The sequence below is a fragment of the Neopsephotus bourkii genome, unplaced genomic scaffold (assembly GCF_033783945.1).
Source record: "Neopsephotus bourkii isolate Nb327-2 ecotype Australia unplaced genomic scaffold, CSIRO-AGI_Nbou_v1 NB_1542, whole genome shotgun sequence".
Lineage (NCBI taxonomy): Eukaryota > Metazoa > Chordata > Aves > Psittaciformes > Psittacidae > Neopsephotus > Neopsephotus bourkii.
The window spans coordinates 1,392,964-1,413,896 of record NW_026902018.1 but is presented as its reverse complement, the minus strand read 5'-3'; the positions used below and the strand labels follow the sequence as shown (position 1 = coordinate 1,413,896).

At 58.7% G+C, this 20,933-nt stretch overlaps 3 protein-coding genes across 10 annotated transcripts in view; 1 reads left to right on the top strand and 2 right to left on the bottom strand.

Moving 5' to 3' along the window:
• Nucleotides 1-597: 597 nt before the first annotated feature.
• Nucleotides 598-2,880, bottom strand: NIPSNAP1 (nipsnap homolog 1). The gene is made up of 10 exons (XM_061370413.1): nucleotides 2,795-2,880; nucleotides 2,347-2,474; nucleotides 2,216-2,261; nucleotides 1,925-2,019; nucleotides 1,562-1,632; nucleotides 1,328-1,468; nucleotides 1,176-1,207; nucleotides 985-1,079; nucleotides 800-883; nucleotides 598-711 (listed from the first exon to the last, which is right to left on the bottom strand). Exons 1-10 carry the CDS (start codon nucleotides 2,863-2,865, stop codon nucleotides 647-649), a joined length of 828 nt encoding a protein of 275 aa, XP_061226397.1. The 5' UTR covers nucleotides 2,866-2,880; the 3' UTR covers nucleotides 598-646.
• A 1,108-nt stretch (nucleotides 2,881-3,988) lies between these two features.
• On the bottom strand, nucleotides 3,989-6,046 carry LOC133221745 (pleckstrin homology domain-containing family A member 4-like). The gene is made up of 6 exons (XM_061370922.1): nucleotides 5,921-6,046; nucleotides 5,256-5,360; nucleotides 4,817-4,889; nucleotides 4,478-4,584; nucleotides 4,271-4,374; nucleotides 3,989-4,124 (listed from the first exon to the last, which is right to left on the bottom strand). The coding sequence occupies exons 1-6, from the start codon at nucleotides 6,029-6,031 to the stop codon at nucleotides 3,989-3,991; spliced, it is 636 nt and encodes a 211-aa protein (XP_061226906.1). The 5' UTR covers nucleotides 6,032-6,046.
• Nucleotides 6,047-7,226: 1,180 nt separating this feature from the next.
• The window catches only part of NF2 (NF2, moesin-ezrin-radixin like (MERLIN) tumor suppressor), a 45,838-nt gene continuing 32,131 nt past the window's right edge, over nucleotides 7,227-20,933 (top strand). For 5 of the 8 annotated variants that reach the window (XM_061370510.1, XM_061370507.1, XM_061370506.1 and 2 more), the window contains exons 1-3: nucleotides 17,110-17,436; nucleotides 17,913-18,038; nucleotides 19,014-19,136. In XM_061370510.1, coding sequence (XP_061226494.1) covers nucleotides 17,125-17,436; nucleotides 17,913-18,038; nucleotides 19,014-19,136 — 561 coding nt within the window. In that variant the 5' untranslated portion in view covers nucleotides 17,110-17,124. Of the gene's footprint in view, nucleotides 7,396-17,109; nucleotides 17,437-17,912; nucleotides 18,039-19,013; nucleotides 19,137-20,933 lie in introns of those variants that run through there. The other 3 variants (XM_061370512.1, XM_061370511.1, XM_061370513.1) reach the window with 1 other exon arrangement.

Below are 20,933 nucleotides of genomic sequence, written 5' to 3'. Positions count from 1 at the left end.
TGATGTCACATGGAGGGGTTTGGGGGGTCCCTGATGTCACATGGAGGGGTTTGGGGGGTCCCTGATGTCACATGGAGGGGTTTGGGGGTCCCTGATGTCACATGGAGGGGTTTGGGGGGTCCCTGATGTCACATGGAGGGGTTTGGGGGGTCCCTGATGTCACATGGAGCGGTTTGGGGGATCCTTGATGTCACACGGAGGGGTTTTGGGGGTCCCTGATGTCACATGGAGGCGTTTGGGGGTGACCAGGCAGTACCTGAGCACCAAAGCAAGGTGGGGGGGGGGTTCTGGTGCAGGGGGCACCCATGGCTGACACAAGGCTGGGGGCTTTGCTCCCCATGCCGGGGGGGGTTGGAGCACCCCAATTTCCCCCCCACTCCCCCCAAGGGGCCAGGCTTTGGCATGGTCAGTATTTAATTGGCGACACGGCCCCCACAAGGCCCATCAGAAGGAATTACGACACCCCCAAACCTCTGCCCCCCCCTCTGCAGCGCCGGCCCCTGCCCCACATGGGGACCTGCTGCAGGATGGGGGGCTCCCCCCTTCCCTTCCCTGCCTACATCCACCCCCCATCCCAGAGCACCCCGTAATGGGGGGGGGGATGCAGGCAGAGAGGGAGCCCCTCGGGGTGCAGGCAGACCCCCCCTCACTGCAGGGGGGAGATCTTCATGGGGATCATTATCCGGGATTCCATGGTCCGGACCAGCGGAACTGGGAAAGGAAGGAAGAGACTGGTCAGGAAAGGGGGTCCCCAATGTAGGGGGGGGGGGGTACCCCAACACAGGGGGTCCCCACTCACCTGTATAATACACGTTCTCATCCCAGCCCGTCTTCCTCCAGGCCGCGTTCCTTGTCTCCTCCCGGGACTGCAGGTCCCTATAGGCTGCATGGAGAGGATGGAGCTGGTACCCAGGGCAATCCCCTCCCTGCCCCAAGCTGGCCCCTGCAGTTGGGGGTACCCCCGGAGTGACAGGGACCCCTTACCCCACAGGTGATGCACGACGTAGAGCTCCCCGATCTGGGAAAAGAACCCCCCCACAGCCTCCTGGTTCTCCTGACGGTACTTAATGGCCCGAGCCCTGGGGGGCAACACAGGGGGTAGGTTCCCAAAGAGCCCCCCCATTGATCCAGGGGGGCCTCTTCCCATCTCGAGTGCCAGCACAGCCACCACTCACCAGTTGTTGCCCCATTCAATCATGGTCCCTGGCTGGAAATAGAGGAGAAAAGGAACCAGGGGGAGCAGCCAGAGCTCATCCACCCCAAGAGGGATTTAGGGGCTGCCCCACCCCACCTCCCCAAAGCAGGACCATCCCTCTGTGGGTCTCACCTTCAGCTTGTAGGTCCTGAGCTCGTAGATGTTGGGTCCCTGCCGGGGCAGGGGCTCGTTCCAGAAGCTGAACTCCAGGAGCAGCTGGTTCCTGCGGGACAGCAGCATCCGGCTCCGCTCCCTGCGGAACTCCAGGTACTCCTGGGGACAGCCCCGGTGGGGCGAGGGGGGGGTCAAGCAAAGGGGATGGGGGGAGCCCAAGCTGCTCCCCCCCTACCCTGATCCCGGTGGTACCTGGTTCTGCTTGAGCTTGTTCATGCAGTCTGAGAGCGCTGGGTACCCCCCGGAGAAGCGCCAGAGGTGCACTGGGAGTGAGGAGAGAGAGGGATGGGGATAGGGATGGGATGCAGATGGGATGGGGATGGGTTGGGAATGGGGATGGGATGGGGACACGGATGCGGATGGGATGGAGATAGGGACGGGATGGGGATAGGGACGGGATGGAGACAGGGACGGGATGGAGATAGGGACGGGATGGAGATAGGGACGGGGATAGGGAGAGTCCCCCCAGAGCCCACCCAGCACCTCCCGAACCTCTCCCTTCGTGTCCCAGACCCCAGGGTGAGCCGAGGTCTTTGCCCTTGGCACTGCCCTCACCTGCCTGGTCCTGCTCCCCATACCACGTGTTCCAGTTGCCCACCAGGTCACAGGGGTAGTCAGGGTCCAAGTGCAGCTTGGGCAGCACCTTCTCTCTATGGGAGCACAGAGAACGGAGCTGGGGGGGGAGGCAGCAGCACCCCAAAACACCCCCGATAGCCCCATTGGCTCCCCCCAGCCCAGCACGGCTCTGGTGGGGGGGGCGATGCACCCGTTCCACAGGGAGGGAACCAAGGCAAGGAGCAGGGCACAGCCCAAGCCCTCCCGCAGCAGCCCCGGTGCCGGGCTCACGTCAGCCCGTTGTAGGCATCCAGGCACTCCGGCTTCACGTTGTGAACTGCGGGGAGAGCACAGAGCGGCTGCCAGGCTGGGGCTGGACCCGGACCCGGCTTGGGGGGGGGGGGTCCCCCATGGGCACTCACACTGGATCTTGTAGAGGCTGCTGGTCTCCCGCTTGGAGAGCAGGTTGGAATGCGCGTCCTTGCGGGGATCCACCTTGTGCACAAACAGGGAGCGGAACCAGCTGCCCTCGGCGTCCTGCGAGTACCCCCTAAGGGACAGCGGCTCAGCACCGGGACCGACGGGTGGAGGGCGAACCGGGACCCACAGCCCATGCTGCCCACGGGGGGGGCTCATTCCATCCAGACCCATGTGATGGGGGGGACGTGGGGAAAAGCCCCAGCCCAGCCCCGGTGGTGCCCGGACGGGACCGCGCTGCACGGACGGACCTTTGCCCATGGGGCCCCGGCCGGTGAGGCATTAACAGCGGCGGGGGCCCCGCGCCAGGCCCGGCCTTGAGGGACCGGGGGGGACCAGGGCGCGGGAGAGGCTGGAAGCGGGGAGCGGGGGTCCCGGCCAGGCCCCACTCACCGCCCTCCGGGACCGGCCCCGCCGCCGCTACAACCCCGCCGGAGCACCCGCAGTGCCGCCGCCGCCGCCATCTTCGCCCGCACCGGGCGGGGCTGCGCTGGCCACGCCCCCTTTCAGTCCCGCCACGCCCCCTTTCAGTCCACCACGCCCACAAGGGGCGTGGCGCCCCGCCCCTCCCTCAGAAGCTGGCCTGCAGGAGGGTGATTCTGATTGGCCGCCGAGCCCCGCTCCCGGCCACACCTTCTCGCTGCGAGCCCCGCCCACTCATCCCCTCCCGCGCCCTCGGCGACGTCTCATTGGCTGCTGCTGGCGGGGAGGCGGTGCTCCGGAAGGGCAGTAGCCAATCAGAGGAGTCCATTGGAGAAGCCGGCGTCTGATTGACAGCGGTGTCTTCCTCCGCTGCGTCCCGCCCGCTGCCGGCCGGAGGAGGAGGCTGCTGATTGGTCGCTGCTCCAGGAGGGCGCGTCTCCCGCTGGCACCTCCCCATTGGAGGCGTGGTCATTTCGGGGCGTGGTCGGGGGGCGTGGTCAGCGGTTCCCGCGGGTTCAGGCGCCACGCAGTGGGTCCGGGACCCTCCGTGAGCGGTGCTGGGGGTCCCGCAGCGCCCCCCCTGGGCCGGGGCCTCCTCCTGGGGTGCGGGCACCTGCGTGAGGGCGCGGGGCCCGGCGGGTCCGCCCTGCCCCATGGTTCCCCCCCATAGCATCCCCATCCCACCCCATGGGCTCCCTATATCGCCCCCCCTCCCCAGGCACACCGCAGCCCCCTCGCCCTGCCCCAGCACCCACAGCCAACCCTGGGGAGCGGGATGGGGGCAGGACGGGACGAGACCCCCAGCACTGGAGGGGCTGATTATATGGAGTCCGTATGGGGGTTAACCCCCCCCCCCGGGAGGGTACATTGGGGTGCCCTGCCAAGGCAGGGGGTATTTGGGGTCTCTGCTGTGGGATATGGGGACCCCCAAATCGCCCATGGTGGGGCACAGGGGTCCCCTGGGTGTGAAGGTGCCGCCCCGGCCACCACCCCCCCCAGGCTGCTTCTCCTGGAGGCACCCAGAACCGATGGGACCCTAGGGCAGAGGGTGTGAGAACAGCGGGGGGGGGACACTCAGTGTTAGGTTGGGGGGTGAAGACTCCAGCCCCCAAGTGCCACGGGATGGGGGGCAGGAGGCTGCTCTGGGGGTCACCATGGGGCAGGTTAAACAGAGGGGTCCCCCCCTTCAGTGCTCACCTTGCTGGGGGGCAGCGGAGGGCCCGAGGTGCAGCAAGGAGGGTGGCACCGAGCAGGCAATGGGGGGGACGGGGGTCCCGCACCCCGGGGCTCCTGTGGGGAGCTGACACAGGGATTAAAGGGTTAAATACACCCAAACCACTGTGACCCCCCCTACCCCTCTCTGCCCCCCTCCCCAAAGCCCACAACCCCCTAACTTCAGCCCCCCCCATGCGGCCCCATGGCCCCAGCCCCCTGGTACCCCCTCACCGGGGCAGGGGCGATGCCCCACGGCGCAGGGCGCAGACCCAGGCGTTCATCTCCTCGGGGGTCTCGGCCCCTAGGCAGTAGGTCCGCATCCCGGGGTGCTCGGCCTGGGGATGGGGGTGCCCATGGTGGAGGGGTCCGGACACTCTGTGTGTACCCCCCCCCCCATAGGCCACCCCCGGCTGTGGGGCTCCAGGGGGCGATGCTGACCGTGAACAGGAACTGGGGGGCGTGCGGTGTGCGGGGCGCGGGGGGCAGGACGCGGATCTCGTAGCCGGGCAGGGGGAGGCCGCCCCGCACTCGCTGCTCGCTGCTGTCTGGGGTGGGGGGCAGAAGGGTCTCAATGGGGGGGACCCCATCAGCACCCTGAGATCCCCCCACCATCAACGGGGGGATGTCAGGGACCTCCTCTGGGTCCCACCAAACCTCTCCCCCCCCCCCCCCACGACTCCTTCAGCCCCACCAGGGACCCCAACCCCAAGGATTTCTGATGCCCCCCCATGGACCCCCAACCTCCACAGGGCCGCGGGTGCCCCCAGCCCCTCTCACCTCTGTAGTAGTAGAGGCAGAGATCGACCAGCACAAACCAGCGCCGCTTCCACAGACGCAGCCCGGAGCTGTCCTGGGGCGGGGGGGGGAAGCATAGGGCTGAGCCCCCCCACAAACCCGTCACCCCCGGGGACCCCCAAACCCCTTCTGATGCCCCAAACCCCGTAACCCCACAGCACCCCCACTCCAGACCCCCCATATCCTATAACCAGACCAAAGACCCCCAACACCCCAGACCCCCAACGCGATCCCCACCACTGCGGACCCCCCACGTCCCATACCCCCACCTCATCCCCCCAGCCCCCCTATACCCCGTGCTCCCCACCCCAGCCCCCCGCAATCTCAAACCCTCCCCCCTCAGCACCCCCAGACCCCTCCCACCCCATAACCCCCCACCCCAGCCCCCCAAAACCCCACATCCCCCCCCCTCAGCCCCCACCTGCTTGCGCAGCCAGCCGCGCATGGCGGGGGGGGCGCGGGGGTCCCTGCGCAGCGCCTGCCCCCCCTTCCCGAAGGCGTGGACCCGCGGCACGGCCCGGCAGGGCTGAGAAGGGGCTTCACCAAGGGGGGGGATCCGGATCCCCCACCCTGACCCCCTGGTTCCCTCCCAGCCCCCCTACCCCACAGTGACCCCCCCCCCCGAGCTCCCCTGGCCCCTCCCTATACCCCCAATAGCTCCCCACGGGTCCCCCAGCACCCCATAGCACCGTTGAGTACCCCCTAGCCCCTGTTGCCCCCCCATAACTTCCCCTGCCCGCACCCACTCCCCATTGCCCCCTATAGCCCCCTAAACCTTATTGCCCCCCATGGCTTCCCCTGCCCTCATCCAGCCCCCATTGATCCCCCATAGATCACCATTGCCTCTCCATACCCTCCCATGACCTTCCATAGCCCCCCGTAATCCCCATGACCCCCCCATTGCCACCTAGCCCTTATTGCCCCCTATGGCTTCCCCTGCCCTCATCCAGCCCCCATTGCCCCCCTCACCTCCATACCCCTCCATAGCTCCTCATGACCCCCCCCCCCCAGCTCCCGTTGCCCCCCGTACCTCCCCATGCCTGCACCCCCGGCCCCCCTCGCTCCCCCAATCCCCCCCGTACCCACCGGGGTATCCGGGCCCGCGGGGTGGGGGGGGCGGCGGGGGGCGGCATCGTCGGCTCCTGCCATGGGGGTGCTGCGGGGACACGGGGGGGCCGCCCCCGTCAATGTCCCCATTGTCCCCGGGCACAGAGGCCCCGTTCTCCCCGCTGCGGGGGTGGATGGGCTGGGGGAGGAGCGGGGCTGGGGGGGGGGGCTCAGCCCTGCCCGGTACCCCCGGCCTGGACCCAATCCTGGCCCCGTACCGCGGCCCCGGTGCTGGTCCCGGTCCCGTTGTCCCGGTCCCGTTGTCCCAGCCCCAGCTCCAGCCCAAGTCCCGTCCCGCTGCCCTGGCTCCGGTCCCGTCCTGTTTTCCCGGTCCCGTTTGTCCCTTCCCCGCCGTTGTCCTGATGCTGGTTTTAGTACCGCTCCCGTCCCGTTATCTCGGTCCCAGTCCTGTTGCTACGGCCCCGTTGTGCCGGTTCCGCTCCCGTTCCGCTGTTCCAGTCCCGCTGTCTTGGTCCCGGCGTCCCTGTCCCAGTGCCGTCCCTTGTCCCTGCTCCCGTCCCGTTATTTCAGCTCAGTGCCAGTCCCTTTGTCCCGGTTCCCGTCCCAGACCCTCCCCGCTGTCCCTGTGCCGTTGTTCCTGCTCCAGTCTCGGTCCCAGTCCCGCCTCGTTGTCCCGGTTCCACTCCCGTTCCGCTGTCCCAGTCCCGCTGTCTTGGTCCCGGCGTCCCGCTTCCAGTCCCGTCCCTTGTCCCGGTTCTGATCCCGGTCCCGTCCTCGTGTACCAGTCCCCGTCCCGTTATCTCAGTTTCAGTCCCCTTGTCGCGATTCCATTCCCAGCCCTGTCCCGTCCCGTTATCCCGGTGCCGCTGTCCCTGCTCCAATCCCGGTCCCAGCCCCGTTTCAAGCCCCTTTGCCCCGGTCCCGCCCCATGTCCCCGCCTTTCCGAGTCCCCTCCCGGTGCCCGGAGCGGGACCAGGGGCTCTGCGGCAGAGCCGGGACCCGGGGAGGGACCGGGACCCCCGGGGGGGGGGGCAGCTCCCCCTGTCCCCGCCTCACCGGGACCCCTCGCCCCGCGCTGCAGGGTCCTAGCGCCCACCTCCACACCCACCGCACGCATGCGCCACTGGGCAGTGCCACAAGAGGGCGCCGCTTCCCCACCCGCTCATTTGAGCGACATCCACTTTCCCCAGTCACAATCACGTCCCTCCCACCATTCTCTTTTTTATTGGCTAAACGCCATGGTGGGGCGGGACCAGAGCCGCACAAGACCAATAGCGTTGCGGCGAGGGCGGGCTCAGGGCGGTGCGGCCGGGTCGGCGGGGAGGAGGGCCGCGCGCCGCCATGGCGCTGCTGCTGCCGCCGCGCTGAGCTGCCCCGCCATGGCCGGGGCCATCGCGTCCCGCATGAGCTTCAGCTCGCTCAAGAGGAAGCAGCCCAAGACGTTCACCGTGCGCATCGCCACCATGGACGCCGAGATGGAGTTCAGCTGCGAGGTGACGGGGCGGGACGGGGCTCCCGGTGAAGGGGGGGGGTGTCCCTGAGGTGGGCCGCGACCCTCTTGCCGCCTCCCCATGGGCCGGCAGCGGGGCCAAGGCCGGGTGTGGGCCCGCCCCGCTGGTGGGAGCGGGGGCTGCGGCCTGGGGCCTGTAGGAGCCGGACCGGGTGTTGAGCTGGGGGTCTGGGTTGGAAGTGGGGTTTATTCGGGTTGGAGCCGAGGGTTATCCCGGTTATTATCCAGGTTTGTCCCGGTTATAGCCTGGGTTTATCCCGATTATAACCCGGGTTTATTCTGGTTATAACCCGGGTTTATTCTGGTTATAACTCAGGTTTATCCCTGTTACAACTCGGGTTTATCCCGGTTACAACTCGGGTTTATCCCGGTTACAACTCGGGTTTATCCCGGTTACAACTCGGGTTTATCCCGGTTACAACCCACGTTTATCCCGGTTATAACCCACGTTTATGCCGCTGTCACCGCTAAAGTCACCCCCTGTGCGTTACCGCTGTCCCAAGGAGGCCGGGGCTCACAGTATCCTGGTTGGCCAGGCTTAAATCCATTGGGATCCACTCAAGGCGCTCCACAAACACACAGGAAGGAGTTTTCCACGTTCTTGGCATCTCCCAGCTCCGGCCCGAGGGCAGAGGGGGGGTCGGGGGCCGTGTCCTGGTGCCTCCTCCCGTTGTGTGCGGGGTTTGCCCTGGGTCGCGTTGGTTGTTGCTGTGTTCTCAGCTCCTCGGGAAGGATGGGACGGTGCAGAGCCACCTCCACGCAGCTTAACTCCATTTAACAGCTCCTGTTCCAGGAGCCTGACCCCGGTCGTGGTGGAATTCCCGTGTGTGTGTGAGCAGGCACTGGGGGTTTCCGTGCTCTGGTGTCAGCTCTGAAGAGCTTTCTGCCGTCCTTAGGGATTAAGGGTTTAGTTTGGGCAGTGGCTGTGCCCATTACGCTGCCAGGAGGGTTTGGCCTGGCTCTGTTCTTGCATGGTTGTTCCAAGCGTGCCAGTGATAATGTGTGATGAGAAGTCAATTCTTACATGTTTCCTTAAGGATGCGGCCACTTGTTTGGTGCTGGAAGCAGGGATAAGGCAGTGCTCTCAGGTGGGATTTGACCACCCAACTTGTGCCTCTTCGGATGACTTCATGGGGAGGTTCCTGCCCCAAAAGCTTCATTGCTGCAGGTGGGCTTTGCCAGCCCTTTGGGAGCTCCTGAGCTGTGGGTATGGTCCTGTTGGAGCTGGTGCCCGAGGGATGTTGCCTCCTGGCATTGGGGATTCAGGTGGTGCCCTTCACAGGGGAAGTCGTTGGGATGCAGATGGGGCTGGTGCAGGCTGCGTGCAGGTGAGGTGTGTGGTTAACCCCAGTGGTATTCGAGCAGCCCAGCTCCCTGGCCAGGCCTCTGCCCTCATCTTTGTCCCACAGGGCTCTGAGGAAAGCTCTTGGCTTGCTGAGTCTGCAGCAACACCCCAAACCCAAGGCTTGAGGTTGGAGCAGGCACACCCTGTGGCCTCCAGGCACTGGGGATCAGGTGAGGGAGGAGATGGGATGGGACCATGGTGAGACCTGGAGCCAGGAGCAGAGCTTGTGCCCGTGGTGGGCTTGGCTGTCCCGCCTGAAAGTCCAAGAGGAGGGGGACCATGCTCCTCCTGAAGGGATCCAGCCCCTATCCCAAGGTTTGCAGGGTGATGGGAGTGGAGCGAGCAGCGTGGTGAACCCAGGCATGGTGTGGTGGGTCCTATTGGATGGGAAGGAGAATTCCTGACCCAGCAGGAGGCTGGGGAGGGGGATCCCATCAGAGCATTAGTGGCAGGAGGTGCAGCAGGAGTCTTGTGTGTGATCTCTGGGGGTTCTTGAGATGTGTTTTGTGAGCTGTCAATGGTACCTCGTGCTGACAGGGATGGAGATCTCATTGGCAGCTTGCTCCTGGGGGCATTCTGCTCCCTGCCACCTCTTGGCTTCTTGTGCTTGTCCCCTGCCATTGCTGCTCTCTGCAGGCAGCACCTGAGGAGTTCAGCGATTCCACTGTGAGTCTGTAGCATCAGGGTTGTGCCTCTGGTTGGGTTTTGTTGTGTGCCTGGTGCTGGAGCCTGCCCCCAGCTTTGGGCTTCAAAGCCCATGGTAAATAGCAGCTGAGCAGAGAGGGGAAGGGGGCAGGAATGGTTTTGCTGCTTGATCCAAGCTGACGCCTCAGCTTCATCCCAGGCTGCCCATCCAAATGGCCTTGTCCTGCCCAGCAGCTGTGTGGGGAGCTGTAAGGTGGGTGTCCAGAGCAGGATGGGGCAGTTGGAAGTTGCTGCTCCCTCCTGCATCCTCCACATGCCAGGGTGCAGGGCCTGGGGAAGCAGAGGCTTGCAGCTGATTTCTGTCACCCTGCCACATGCTCTGTCCTGTCTGCTTTCACCCCTCTGCCCCATCACAAAGCCCCTGCTCATCTCCATGCCTCTGCACTCACAGCCTTGCTTGAGTATTTACCATGCTGCTTCCATCCCCTTTTCCTTCTCCAAAAGCTGGTGAGTGGTCCAGGGGCTGTGGGGCCATTCTGAGGATGCTGACACTGTGTGTGCTGATTGTCAGTGTAGCTCAAACCAGTGGCTTCCTGGACAGGTATTGATCACGCTGCTGGTAGATAGATGAGCAATCAAAGCTTCTCTGTGTGGGGTTAATATAACTGCTCTTTGTTTCACCCTTTAGACTCATTGCAGAGCTCTGGAGTGTTCTGGGCTGTCACCACTTAGAAGTGCCACTTCCACCATACAGGACAGAGGCGACGTCCCCACCTCGAGGCAGGGACAGCAGAGCCCTGAGCCCTCAAGGGGTGAACACGGGCTGTGAGTCCTGGTGCTTGAGGCTGGGCTGAAGGTGACTTGGTGCAAACTGAGCCCCAGCTCTTGTTCCTCTCCTCCTGACCCCACCAACACCTCCATCACTGCAGGGATGCTCCTTCTTCTTCCTGTATTAATTCTTCAGCCTTCCCTGTAGAAATCCCCAGCTGTGTATTTGAAGAGATTAAACCTGCTTTGCATCTGTTTGCTCTGCAAATAATGGCTCTAAATTGAGGCTAAATCTAAAATAATTCATAGAAATGAAATTTTAATCTTGCTAAGGCAGCGATGGAGCTCAATAATCACAGTTGGGCTTTCACTTTAACCACTTGTAATTTGTTTGGGGAAATCACAAAGTGAGTGTCTTCCTTTCTGTTACCTCCAGTACAGCTGCTTGAGTCTCGCACCTCATTAATTGAGAGCCTCTTGAGGAAGGAAAGGCATTTGCATAGCTCTTAAATCCCAGGGTTAAACCAGTCCCTGGCTGCTTCACCTTCCCAAGGTCAAGCCATGCCTGGTGGTCTCTACCAGTGTCACCCCAATGGAGCAACATGCTGATGGTGACCCTGAACCAGGTGGAGGTGGTTGATGTGGCAAAGTGAGGTGGTTTCGTTGGTGCCTCTCGACGTGAGGTAGTTGGTTACCTGTTATCTCTGGCATAACATCTTGAGCCCACCCCTTCCAAGGCACCGTCCGTCCTGTGCCTCCTGTGGGGTGGTGTTGGCTGGGGTCAGGTTGGTCTCACATGCACTGATGTGCAGGGTTTTCTGCTCCTAGAACCAAGTTCCCTGGCTGATAGGAGAACAGAGCAGTCTTCCTTCTGGTCTTGCACATGCCTTTGCCCATTTCTTCCTCTTGCAGCAGTCAGTAGGGTGATTGGCACTGTTTCTGAGCCACAGCACCTTTCCTGAAAGCCTTAACCTGCCCGAGGGGAGACTGAGCTGAGCTCTTAGGCAGAAGCTCTTCCCTGTGAGGGTGCTGAGGCGCTGGCACAGGGTGCCCAGAGAAGCTGTGGCTGCCCCATCCCTGGCAGTGCTCAAGGCCAGGTTGGACACAGGGCTTGGAGCAAGCTGCTCCAGTGGAAGGGGTCCCTGCCCGTGGCAGGGGTTGGAGCTGGAGGAGCTTTAAGGTCCCTTCCAACCCAAACCAGGCTGGGATTCTGGGATTCTGAAGGGTGTGTGTTTGATTTAACCCTTTCCATCATGCCTGTGTGTGACAGTGGGCCTGAAGCCTCTGCAGGGATGGGCAGTCCCTGAGGTGCAGTTGGCTGCATGACATCCAGAGTCCTTTGACAACACCAGCTTCTGTGGGTCTTACATGAAAACTGGATGGAAAAGCTTTACAGCCAACCTTCAGTGCTGCAGCAGCAAGGAGATACAGGTTTGGGAGTGATGTATTTGCAGGTCTAAACGTGCATCCTGTTACTGCTTCAGTGCTTAAGCTGTTCGTTTCTGTCCAGAGGCTGGAAGGGATCTTCTTAGCCCAGTGTCCCACTCTGTGCAGGGCCAGTGAGATAAAGTTGGTTGTAAAGCTTCCCTGTTCACTTGTGAGTAGGCAAGACCCCCTCTGAGCAGCATGTGGCCAAGCTTTAGTCTCTCATCAGATGCAGGCTGTTGTGTAGCTGAGCTGCTAAAGCTCATCCTCTGAACCAGGAGCAAGCCAGGATTTGGTGTGGAAAGTCTGTGCCCAGATAAGTTTCTGAGTAAGAGCTGGTGCAGTAAACAGGGGTTGAGTTTTGAGCTCTATCCAGTCACTGCAGCACAGTAAAAAAGCAAGAGAAAAGAAGCAGGGAGCAGAGTGCCCTCTGCTTCCTCTGTGTTGCAGGATGCTTGGAAAGGCTTGTATAAGGATCCATCCATCCCTGGTTATGTGTTTAACAGCAGTGTGGTGGTGCTGGTAGGGGCAGTGAGCTCTGGGGCTGCTGAGCTGCTGTAAGTTAAGTAGCAAAGATGAATCCGTGGAGCTGCTTTGAGGAGCTGAGAGGAAATAAAAGCCCTCAGCTACAGAATGATCTCCAGGAAGTTGTTGGGTACCAGCGGTCAGGTCAGTGCTCTGGTTCCTGTCCTGATCCTGTGTTGTTTGATTGCTGCTGGTCTCTTGCTACAGGAGATGTGGCAGGTAAGAGCTCTTATCTCACTTGGGGTCTTGGAGGGGTTTCTGCCCCATAAGTCAGAATTCACAGCACTGTCACTTGGGGATGAGTGTGTCAGCACTGTCTTGCTTGGTGCAGCTCAGCTCTGCACAAGTCACACAAGGCTGATTATGAGCACAGATTCTCTGTGGCTCCCCTCTGCCTCCCCTGCATCTGAAACACTCCCTGGATCCCCTGTCCCCTGCAGCTCCTTGTAAGCTGGTTATGAAACCCCATGTTCCCCACTTCCCTCCAAAGATGGTCCAAACCCCACTGTCAGTCCTCAGTCTGCTTATTCCAGGGAAGGTGCGTTCATGGGAAGGAGAGGAGGCATTCGGGACAGGAAATCTTCCTCTCTTGCTGCGCAGACTCTGGTTTTGATGCTGTTAAATACCTCTTTTGAGTTATTTTCATTTTCTATGCACAGGCAGTTTCTTTCAAGTGGTGGTTTTTGAAATGAGAAGTGCTTGAACAGAGAAACAGCCCTGCAAATAATCTACTGGAAGCTGGGAGGCAGCACTTTGATAGCAAATGAGCCTGGAGCAGCTATGCTCTGGAGCCAGGCTGAGAGAGCTGGGCTGGGGCAGCCTGGAGAAGAGAAGGCTCCTGAAGGGGAGACCTTAGAGCAGCTCCAGTGCCTAAAGGGGCTGCAGGAAACCTGGAGAGGGGCTTGGGACAAGGGCCTGTAGGGACAGGCCAAGGGGAATGGCTTGAACCTGCCCGAGGGGAGACTGAGCTGAGCTCTTAGGCAGAAGCTCTTCCCTGTGAGGGTGCTGAGGCGCTGGCACAGGGTGCCCAGAGAAGCTGTGGCTGCCCCATCCCTGGCAGTGTTCAAGGCCAGGTTGGACACAGGGGCTTGGAGCAAGCTGCTCCAGTGGAAGGGGTCCCTGCCCATGGGAGGGGTTGGAGCTGGAGGAGCTTTAAGGTCCCTTCCAACCCAAACCAGGCTGGGATTCTATGAACATCAAACAGCCATGGGACTGGCAGTGTACATGGCTTCACCTTGCTTCTTTCAGAGTTAAATTTGCCCTTGCCCAAGGGGCTCAGGGCACTGTCTCCTTAAAGCCTGGTTTGGCCTTCCCTGGCGCAAGCTGTGTGTTTCCAGAGCCATCAGCATGCCAAGGAGCATCAGAGCAGGCCAGGCTTGTGCTGGAATGCCCCATGTCCATCGGGCTGGGCTTGGAATCGCTCCTGTGCATGTCCTGGGATGAGGCAAAGGTGCTGTAACGCAGACCATGTGGCAGCAGCACCAAGGCATTACATCCCTGTGCACCTTGGCACAGGAATCCAGAGCTCCCTATGTGAGCAAAACCCTCCTCTGAGCCTCTTGGGGGTCCTTCTCCTGTGTTGAGGTCCTGCTTGACCCAACTTGGAGCGAGGGGAGGCTTTGGGACATCACTGGTTGTTGTCCCCTCCACCTCTCCCACTCCTCAGTGCTGGCTGGCCATTGCCACAGCAGCTTCTCGTCCCTGTGCCCTGCCTTGGGCAGACACCACGCAGTGTGCTTGGCTGCACCATCTGCCTCCTCACGCCTGGGTGCGTTTTTGGCCTCCTCGGTGGTTAACAGAAATAGGTTTTAATTAAAAGCTCATTATGGAGATGTCGTGTAGCATTAGTAAATAAAAATAACTTTTACAGCCCTGTCTTGTGGCAGTGAAGGTGTTTGACATCACTTTGTGTTGGAAAAAACCCAGAATAGTGCATATTTGATTCCCTGTTTGCTCCAAATGGGCTTTAAAGCCAGATAAATGGTTGTCTGTGGCACTCCTGTTATCATTCATGCCCAGCAGGTGAAATAAATGTGGTCTGCAGTCTAAGTTACCTCCATTTCAGCTGTAAACCGTTGTGGGTGGTTGGTTTGGACATCTCCTGCTGGGATGAGGAGTAGATACAGCCTATCCATGCCTTGTTTCCTAGGGGTTAGTGGAGCTCAGCCCCAGCTTCTCCCTTCTGCCATCTTCCAGTGAGAAGGTCTCCCATCCTCTCATTGCTTCTGAAAGGCAAGAACATCACACATGGAACCTGAATGTGTCTGCCTGGGGCTCAGTGCCCTTTTCTGCCTGGTCTTTGAGGCTGTTACATCACCATAGCAGGGCCCTGGCTCCCTCCTCACCTCCAGCACACAGCTAACACTGGGCAAAGTGATCTGCTGAGGTGAAAAGCCGTTTTCTGCCTTCCTGAAGGGTAAATTGGTGCAGTAAAATGTTCTATAGATGTTATCCTTTTGTCAAGGTCATGCATTAGCCCAGTGCTGTGCCTCCTGCATTGAGGAGGGGTATGGGGCCACTGGTGTGAAGGGTTTTCTCTGGGCTGAGCTGCTGAGTGCTGCCTTAACGTCCTCCAATCACTTGTAGGTGCCTTTCTTCCCCAGCCTGACCCTGCCTGAAGCTCCAGTGGTGTGTGGTTGTGACAGCAAGGGGATGAGATCTTCACCTGCTGCCCCAGACAGAGCCCAGTTCTGCCCACTGCAGTTTGGGCACCTCCCTGTTGTCTGAGGAGAGCTTCTCACATGAGGAACCGGAATCTTAACTGCCTAAAAAAGCCCTCTTACCCCCCCACTTTCCACCTGGGTGGAAGCCAAGCATCAGCCACTGGGTTTGGGAATCGCTTCCCCCCCTGCTCAACCCTCTCCATGCAGGATGCTTGCACCCTCTGGCACCCAGTTCTTGCACTGCTTGGCCTCCCTCCTTGTCACCCACACCGAGGGGATCCCGTAACCCTTGTGCCTGTTCCGTGGCTGCTTTATTGACTCGGGAGCACTTGTGAAACTTGACAGAAAGGTTGTGCACTGAAATAAATTGTCCCATTGCCTGCTGCTTGGAAATGACTCTTGGTGCAGGTTAATAAATAATGTAAACCCTGTTAAGAGATGCCAAATGCGATGTCTCCCCTGGAGGAAAAGATGATGCCAATAACCCGTGCTGGAATGGCTCCATTCAAACCACTGGCTGCTGAGTTTTCAGTGTTTAGTGCTGTTTACTTAAACCACTCCACTGCTAAATCCTGAGCGCTCCCTTCTCAGTAAAGCACATAAATCCCTGCTCTGCAGGGTGACAGCCTTGCAGCGCTCCCCCTGTTTGTAAAGCAGCTCTCCATGTATCCCTACAGCAACTCACCGGGTAGATCCAGCACCCTGTGCTGTGGTTGTGCTCATGGGAGAGCCCATGGAGGGTGCTGAAGTGATGCCTCCCGCTCCGGGTTCAGGTGGTTGTGGTTTCAGTGGCAGGCTGAGCTCTGTGGCAGCCACTATGGCACAGAACTGAGAGTTCTCTGCTCTGAACCTCTGTGCTTTGTTAGGAGCTGGTAGTGCCTTGCAAAACCATCTTTGTGCTTCAGGTGTCACTTGAGAGCAGGGAATGCTGTTACGGGGTGAGGACAGGATGAGGAGCTGCTACCCCATCCTGGCTGTCCCCCAGCCCCTTGCCACCAGCTCTCCTCATCCCCTCCTGCCTCTGGGTGCTGGTTCTGGGTTTTACAAGCAGGAAAGGTGGCAGTTAATGACACGAAGCCCATCAAGTGAGGGTGAGGAGGGCCGAGGCGCTGCCTGCCCGCAGAGCCATTGGAGCCGAGCTGTCAAAGCCTGCCGCTTGAATGCAGATCGTTATTTTAAGTACCGAGGTGTGGAATGAAATGTATGTTGGAGCAAATGTGGCTGCTGTTCCATTTATATCTTTAATGAAGGTAATTCAGCACACTCGGGGAGGATGTCTGTGCCACGTTATGGTCGGGAGACTTTAGCACTGTGCAGGCAGGAATGTTAAATACATTATTCCTGCCACACACACGTGTGAGGGGATAGAGCAGCGGTGTAAAATCCAGCTCCAGGAGCAATGCCTTCGGCTGCTCCCACCACCAAACTAAAACTGCAAGGGAAAAACACACAAAGCTCTTGCTTTCATGCTCTGAAACTGCTTGTGGTTGGGGAGGAAAGCTTTGGGTTGTGCCTGTTGCTGCAGTGGGGTGAATGGGAATGAGGTTTGGGTACCTGTGTGGAGCTCTGCGGCTGGTGGGGTCCCAGATGGGGGTTGTGTGTGTTCACAACACTGATCCCATAGGATGCAGGGAGGAGATACACGCAGGAGCCTGTCCTGGGACAGGTTTGGTGCAGGGCTGTGTGTGTGTGCAGGCACCCATGGCTCCTCTCAAGCTGAAATGTCTTTGCAGAAGGAGAAGATAAAAAGCCGGGGAGGGTTTATGCAGAGCAGTTTAATTCTAGTCCAGAAGCAGCCCTTTGATGGCAGCTCAGTTTGATGTGCCCGCAGAAACAAAAGAGCTCTTTAAATGTGTCTTGTTCTGTTTTGTCTCCGTGCCCAAATTAACCTCCCTCTTCACATAATAGCCAGGGAAAGATGTTCTGCATCTGAGCCCTCCTGTGCCGAGCTGGTGGTGAGCAGAGGCCAGGAAAATGTGTGGGATTAGGGACTCATAACCACAGCATCCCAAAACTCGCTCCTCGTGCTGCTTTTGACCTCGAGGTGTTGCCAGTGCTTGATGTGAATGGCAGAGAGGCTGTGGCAAGGCTCTGGGGTGGTGGGTTTGTGCTGTTCCAGGTGCACTGTGTGCCCTGGGAAGGGGGACAGTAAAGCTATACTCATTGAATCCAAGCAGCAGCATGGAGCAGGCTGGTCCTGGATCGTTGTACCCATGAGGTGGCAGTGGGGGACAGCAGGAGCATTAATATTGATGCTGTCCAGGTGGCACCAAGATTGAGGTGCAGTGACAAGAGAATGTGCCCAGATCCTTTTGCCATGGGGCTTTAGAGTGATGGCCATATGGCTCAGCCCAGCAATTGTTTCCACCGTGCAGATGGAAGACCAAAGTGGGTTTGGCACATTCGATTCATCTGGTTTATGTCCCTCTTCACCTTGCTGCCTCCCAGCACCTCCTGGTTTTATGAGCAAACTTCAGCAGCAGCAGAGATGCAGGCACAGGACTGCTCGGAGGACACGGTCCAGTTTGCTCTGCTCCTGAGCTGCTTTTGTCACCTCCGTTTCCAGCAGCAGATGCAGTTTGACTCTATGGAAACATGCTCTGAGAGAACCTCTGCTGGCACTGGAGATCGTGAGCACTTCCTGGGGCTATGGGTGCAGGCGTTGAAGCCACAAAGTGGGTTTTTGTTTCTTGCTGGAAAGGGGCTGCTCAGAGCAGTGTGGGGCTCAAAAGGAACCTGAAAGGAGCCCTCAGGTCCCTCTGTTGAGTGCTGGTGGGTTGCCAGAGGAAACAGGGGCTTTGCAGGGGGGTTTCTGGGAGAGGGGAAATCACATCTCAGTTTCCAGATCTGCAGGTGGGATCAGATGGAGGGATGTCAAGGCCGGGTTGGAGCAAGCTGCTCCAGTGGAAGGGGTCCCTGCCTGTTGCAGGGGTTGGAGCTGGAGGAGCTTTAAGGTCCCTTCAACCCAAACCAGGCTTCTTTAGTTCATTAGGATCCTTTCTTATCTGTACTAGATGCCTTCTCCACACTTGGAGACCTTGTGAGGGGAAAGAAGAGTGGGTTTGGGTGATGGAAGTGGTGTTCTAAAATCCATCTTTCTAACTCTGCTTCCTGTTTGCTTTCCTGCAGGTGAAGTGGAAAGGGAAGGACCTGTTTGATCTGGTGTGCAGGACACTCGGGCTCCGGGAAACCTGGTTCTTTGGGCTTCAGTACACTATCAAGGATACGGTGGCTTGGCTCAAAATGGACAAGAAGGTTGGAACCAAATTTCCCTTGGGAAGTTGTGTGGGATGACACGGGAGAATGCACCTTCCTCTTTGAGTGCCTGAGGTTGTGTTCTGTTTGGTACTGAACTGGGTGAAGTGTATTGGAATCTCATCCCTGTGTCAGTCAAACTGGGAAGAGCTGGCAGGGATACCCCAGCTCCTTTGGACCATCTGCATGGAATCCCCTTGAGGCCTTTTGGGATACATCCCTGCTGGGATGCTGGACCTTAGGGTGCCTGTAGTGTGTGTGAAACCTGAAAGTCTCTTATCTGCCCCTGAGTGACAAAACCATTAGGGGAAAAGCGAAGCTGCCTCTTGGCTTCTGCTGCTGAGATGTTCACAGAGTTAGGGAGGAGGGAAAGGAGGTGGAGATAGGGGAGAAAATGCTTCCCACATAGACGAGCCTTCGGGTTGCTGTGCCATGGGTTAGGAGGCAGTGGCTGTGGTTCTGTTTGCACCCAGAGGATGTGATGCTAATACCACTGGTAATTGAGGCCATGAGGGAGGTCTGGGTGTCTCCTGAGTCATGGCAAGGCTTTGAACTAACGTGAATCCAAACTGGATAATGCCAGTGCATCAGAAAGGTCGTGCAGTAAATACAAGAGGAGGCAGTGCAGGGAAGCAAGGAGGAGGTCGGGTGGTGGCGTGGCAGGATACAGCATCGCCCAGCGCTGCTGGGGAGAGCCCACGTGTGCAGAGCACTGGGGATCAGCTTTGGCTGTCTCATTTCACATGCTCTTTGTTTGTGCTGCTGTTGTTTCCTTGCATCCTTAGAAGTGTCAGAAACGTTGGGGTTCTTTTTTTAGCTTGGTTTCTGAACTATTTAGGTTGGTTTCTCTGTTCTAGATGTAAAGTGCTTGACAAAAGTTGTGCTGATCTCAACAGAAGGGAGCTGTGTCTGGGCTCCAAGAGGCAGTGCTGAGGAAGCTGGGAAGAGTAAGTGAATGGCTGTTGTATCCCACAGGTTCTGGATCATGATGTTCCAACAGAGGAGCCCGTCACCTTTCACTTCCTGGCCAAATTTTATCCTGAGAATGCAGAGGAAGAGCTGGTCCAGGAAATCACACAGCACTTGTTCTTCCTGCAGGTACGAGCCCTCTCAGGACACTGTTGTCTAACCCAAGGGTGAAGGAGCCAGCATAAGCAGAAGTGCGAGAAGGTCTGGCACAGGGTGCCCAGAGAAGCTGTGGCTGCCCCATCCCTGGCAGTGCTCAAGGCCAGGTTGGACACAGGGGCTTGGAGCAAGCTGCTCCAGTGGAAGGGGTCCCTGCCTGTGGCAGGGGTTGGAGCTGGATGAGCTTTAAGGTCCCTTCAACCCAAACCAGTCTGTGATTCCATGATTCTAAGGCTTCAGGTTCAGCAACTTGCTCAGCAGTGTGCATCCTTATCATTGTGTTCACAGCTCTCCAAGGGGAGCGTCTTCGACAACAGAACCTTCTTAAAATAGGCCAAAGACGGTTTGTCTGCCTGAAGCAGACCTGCAGACCTCCTAAAGTGGCTCTCAGGAATGATCAGGTGATTGGTAATGGTAGTGTGTGGTAGCTGGGGGGAATGGACCTGTCAGCGTGGGCTGGAGTGGCACACAGCCTTGGAGTCTGCCTGTCCACAAGGTGTGGGGATCGGCCCTGCTGAGGGATGGTGATTGCCTTTGTATATGAGAGCATCCTGCTGTGAAGCAGGGGGATTTCACCCTCCAGAACAGAACGCAGGGAGCCTGTTTCCTGCTCAGGCTGTACAGCAAGGTTCACCTCGCTGCAGAACAGCCTTCAAAGAGCTGGAGCAGGAGGAAATCCCAGAAGCTCTGCTGGAGACTGATGGCAAAGGCAGAGGAGAAGGGGAAAACGACCGGTCCCACCTGCCCCTGTAACTCCTGCCCTTATGTTAAGCATTTGGAAAGTGGTGAACCCATCTTCAGGCTTTTGTCTTTATTCAGAGTACACTATAGACCTTTGTGGTGAGAAACCAGCTCAGGTGATGCTGTTGCAGCAGTGCTGTGTGGCTGGTAACAAAGAACTGTTCTCACAGGAGCTCTCTTTCAGACAAGGTTGATGTCAGAAGCTGTGTCATGAAATCCCAGCATGGTTTGGTTTGGAAGGGACCTTGCAGCTCCTCCAGCTCCAACCCCTGCCACGGGCAGGGACCCCTTCCACTGGAGCAGGTTGCTCCAAGCCCCTGTGTCCAACCTGGCCTTGAGCACTGCCAGGGATGGGGCAGCCACAGCTTCTCTGGGCACCCTGTGCCAGTGCCTTACCTGGCTTTGGATGCTTAGGAAGCACCCCTGTATTCAGTGTGCCCTGGCTGCCTGTCACAGTGAGCTCACCAGCTCGTGGTGCTCCTCACTCTCCCAAAGTTCATCTTTGCTCTGAAGAGCTGAAGGCCTTCCAAATGCAGAGCATTGCTGTTGATTCCCAAGGTGTCTCTCATGCACTGGAGTCCCTCTGGCGCTGTTTTAAAGCGTCTGCTTTGCCATGGGCTTTATCCTTGATGAGGAAAAACGTTGTTGGCATCTCTGAAAGGGAGAATCAGAGGAAAAGCAGTTAAAGCTGTGTGTTACAAATACAGACTGTGGCTTTGCTACTTGGCTTTCCAATGGGGAGAGGAGCCTGGGCTCCTGTAACACGTGTGGGCAATGGAAGCACACATCAGCTTGCCAACTCTCCTGGTTTTATCTTACTGCAGGAGAATATCCTCTGTGCTTGTGTCGTAACCAGCATGTTGCAAATTCAGATTGATGTTGCTGCATCTCTGTGGCAATCCGTTTAAGTCTCTCAGGAAAGGGAATGTTGGGTTTTTTTTCCTGCCTTTATTCAGGAAAATAAAGTGTGCAAACCCCAAAACTATCAAACATGACAAGTTGAATTATTTAATACGCAGAAGCCAGCAA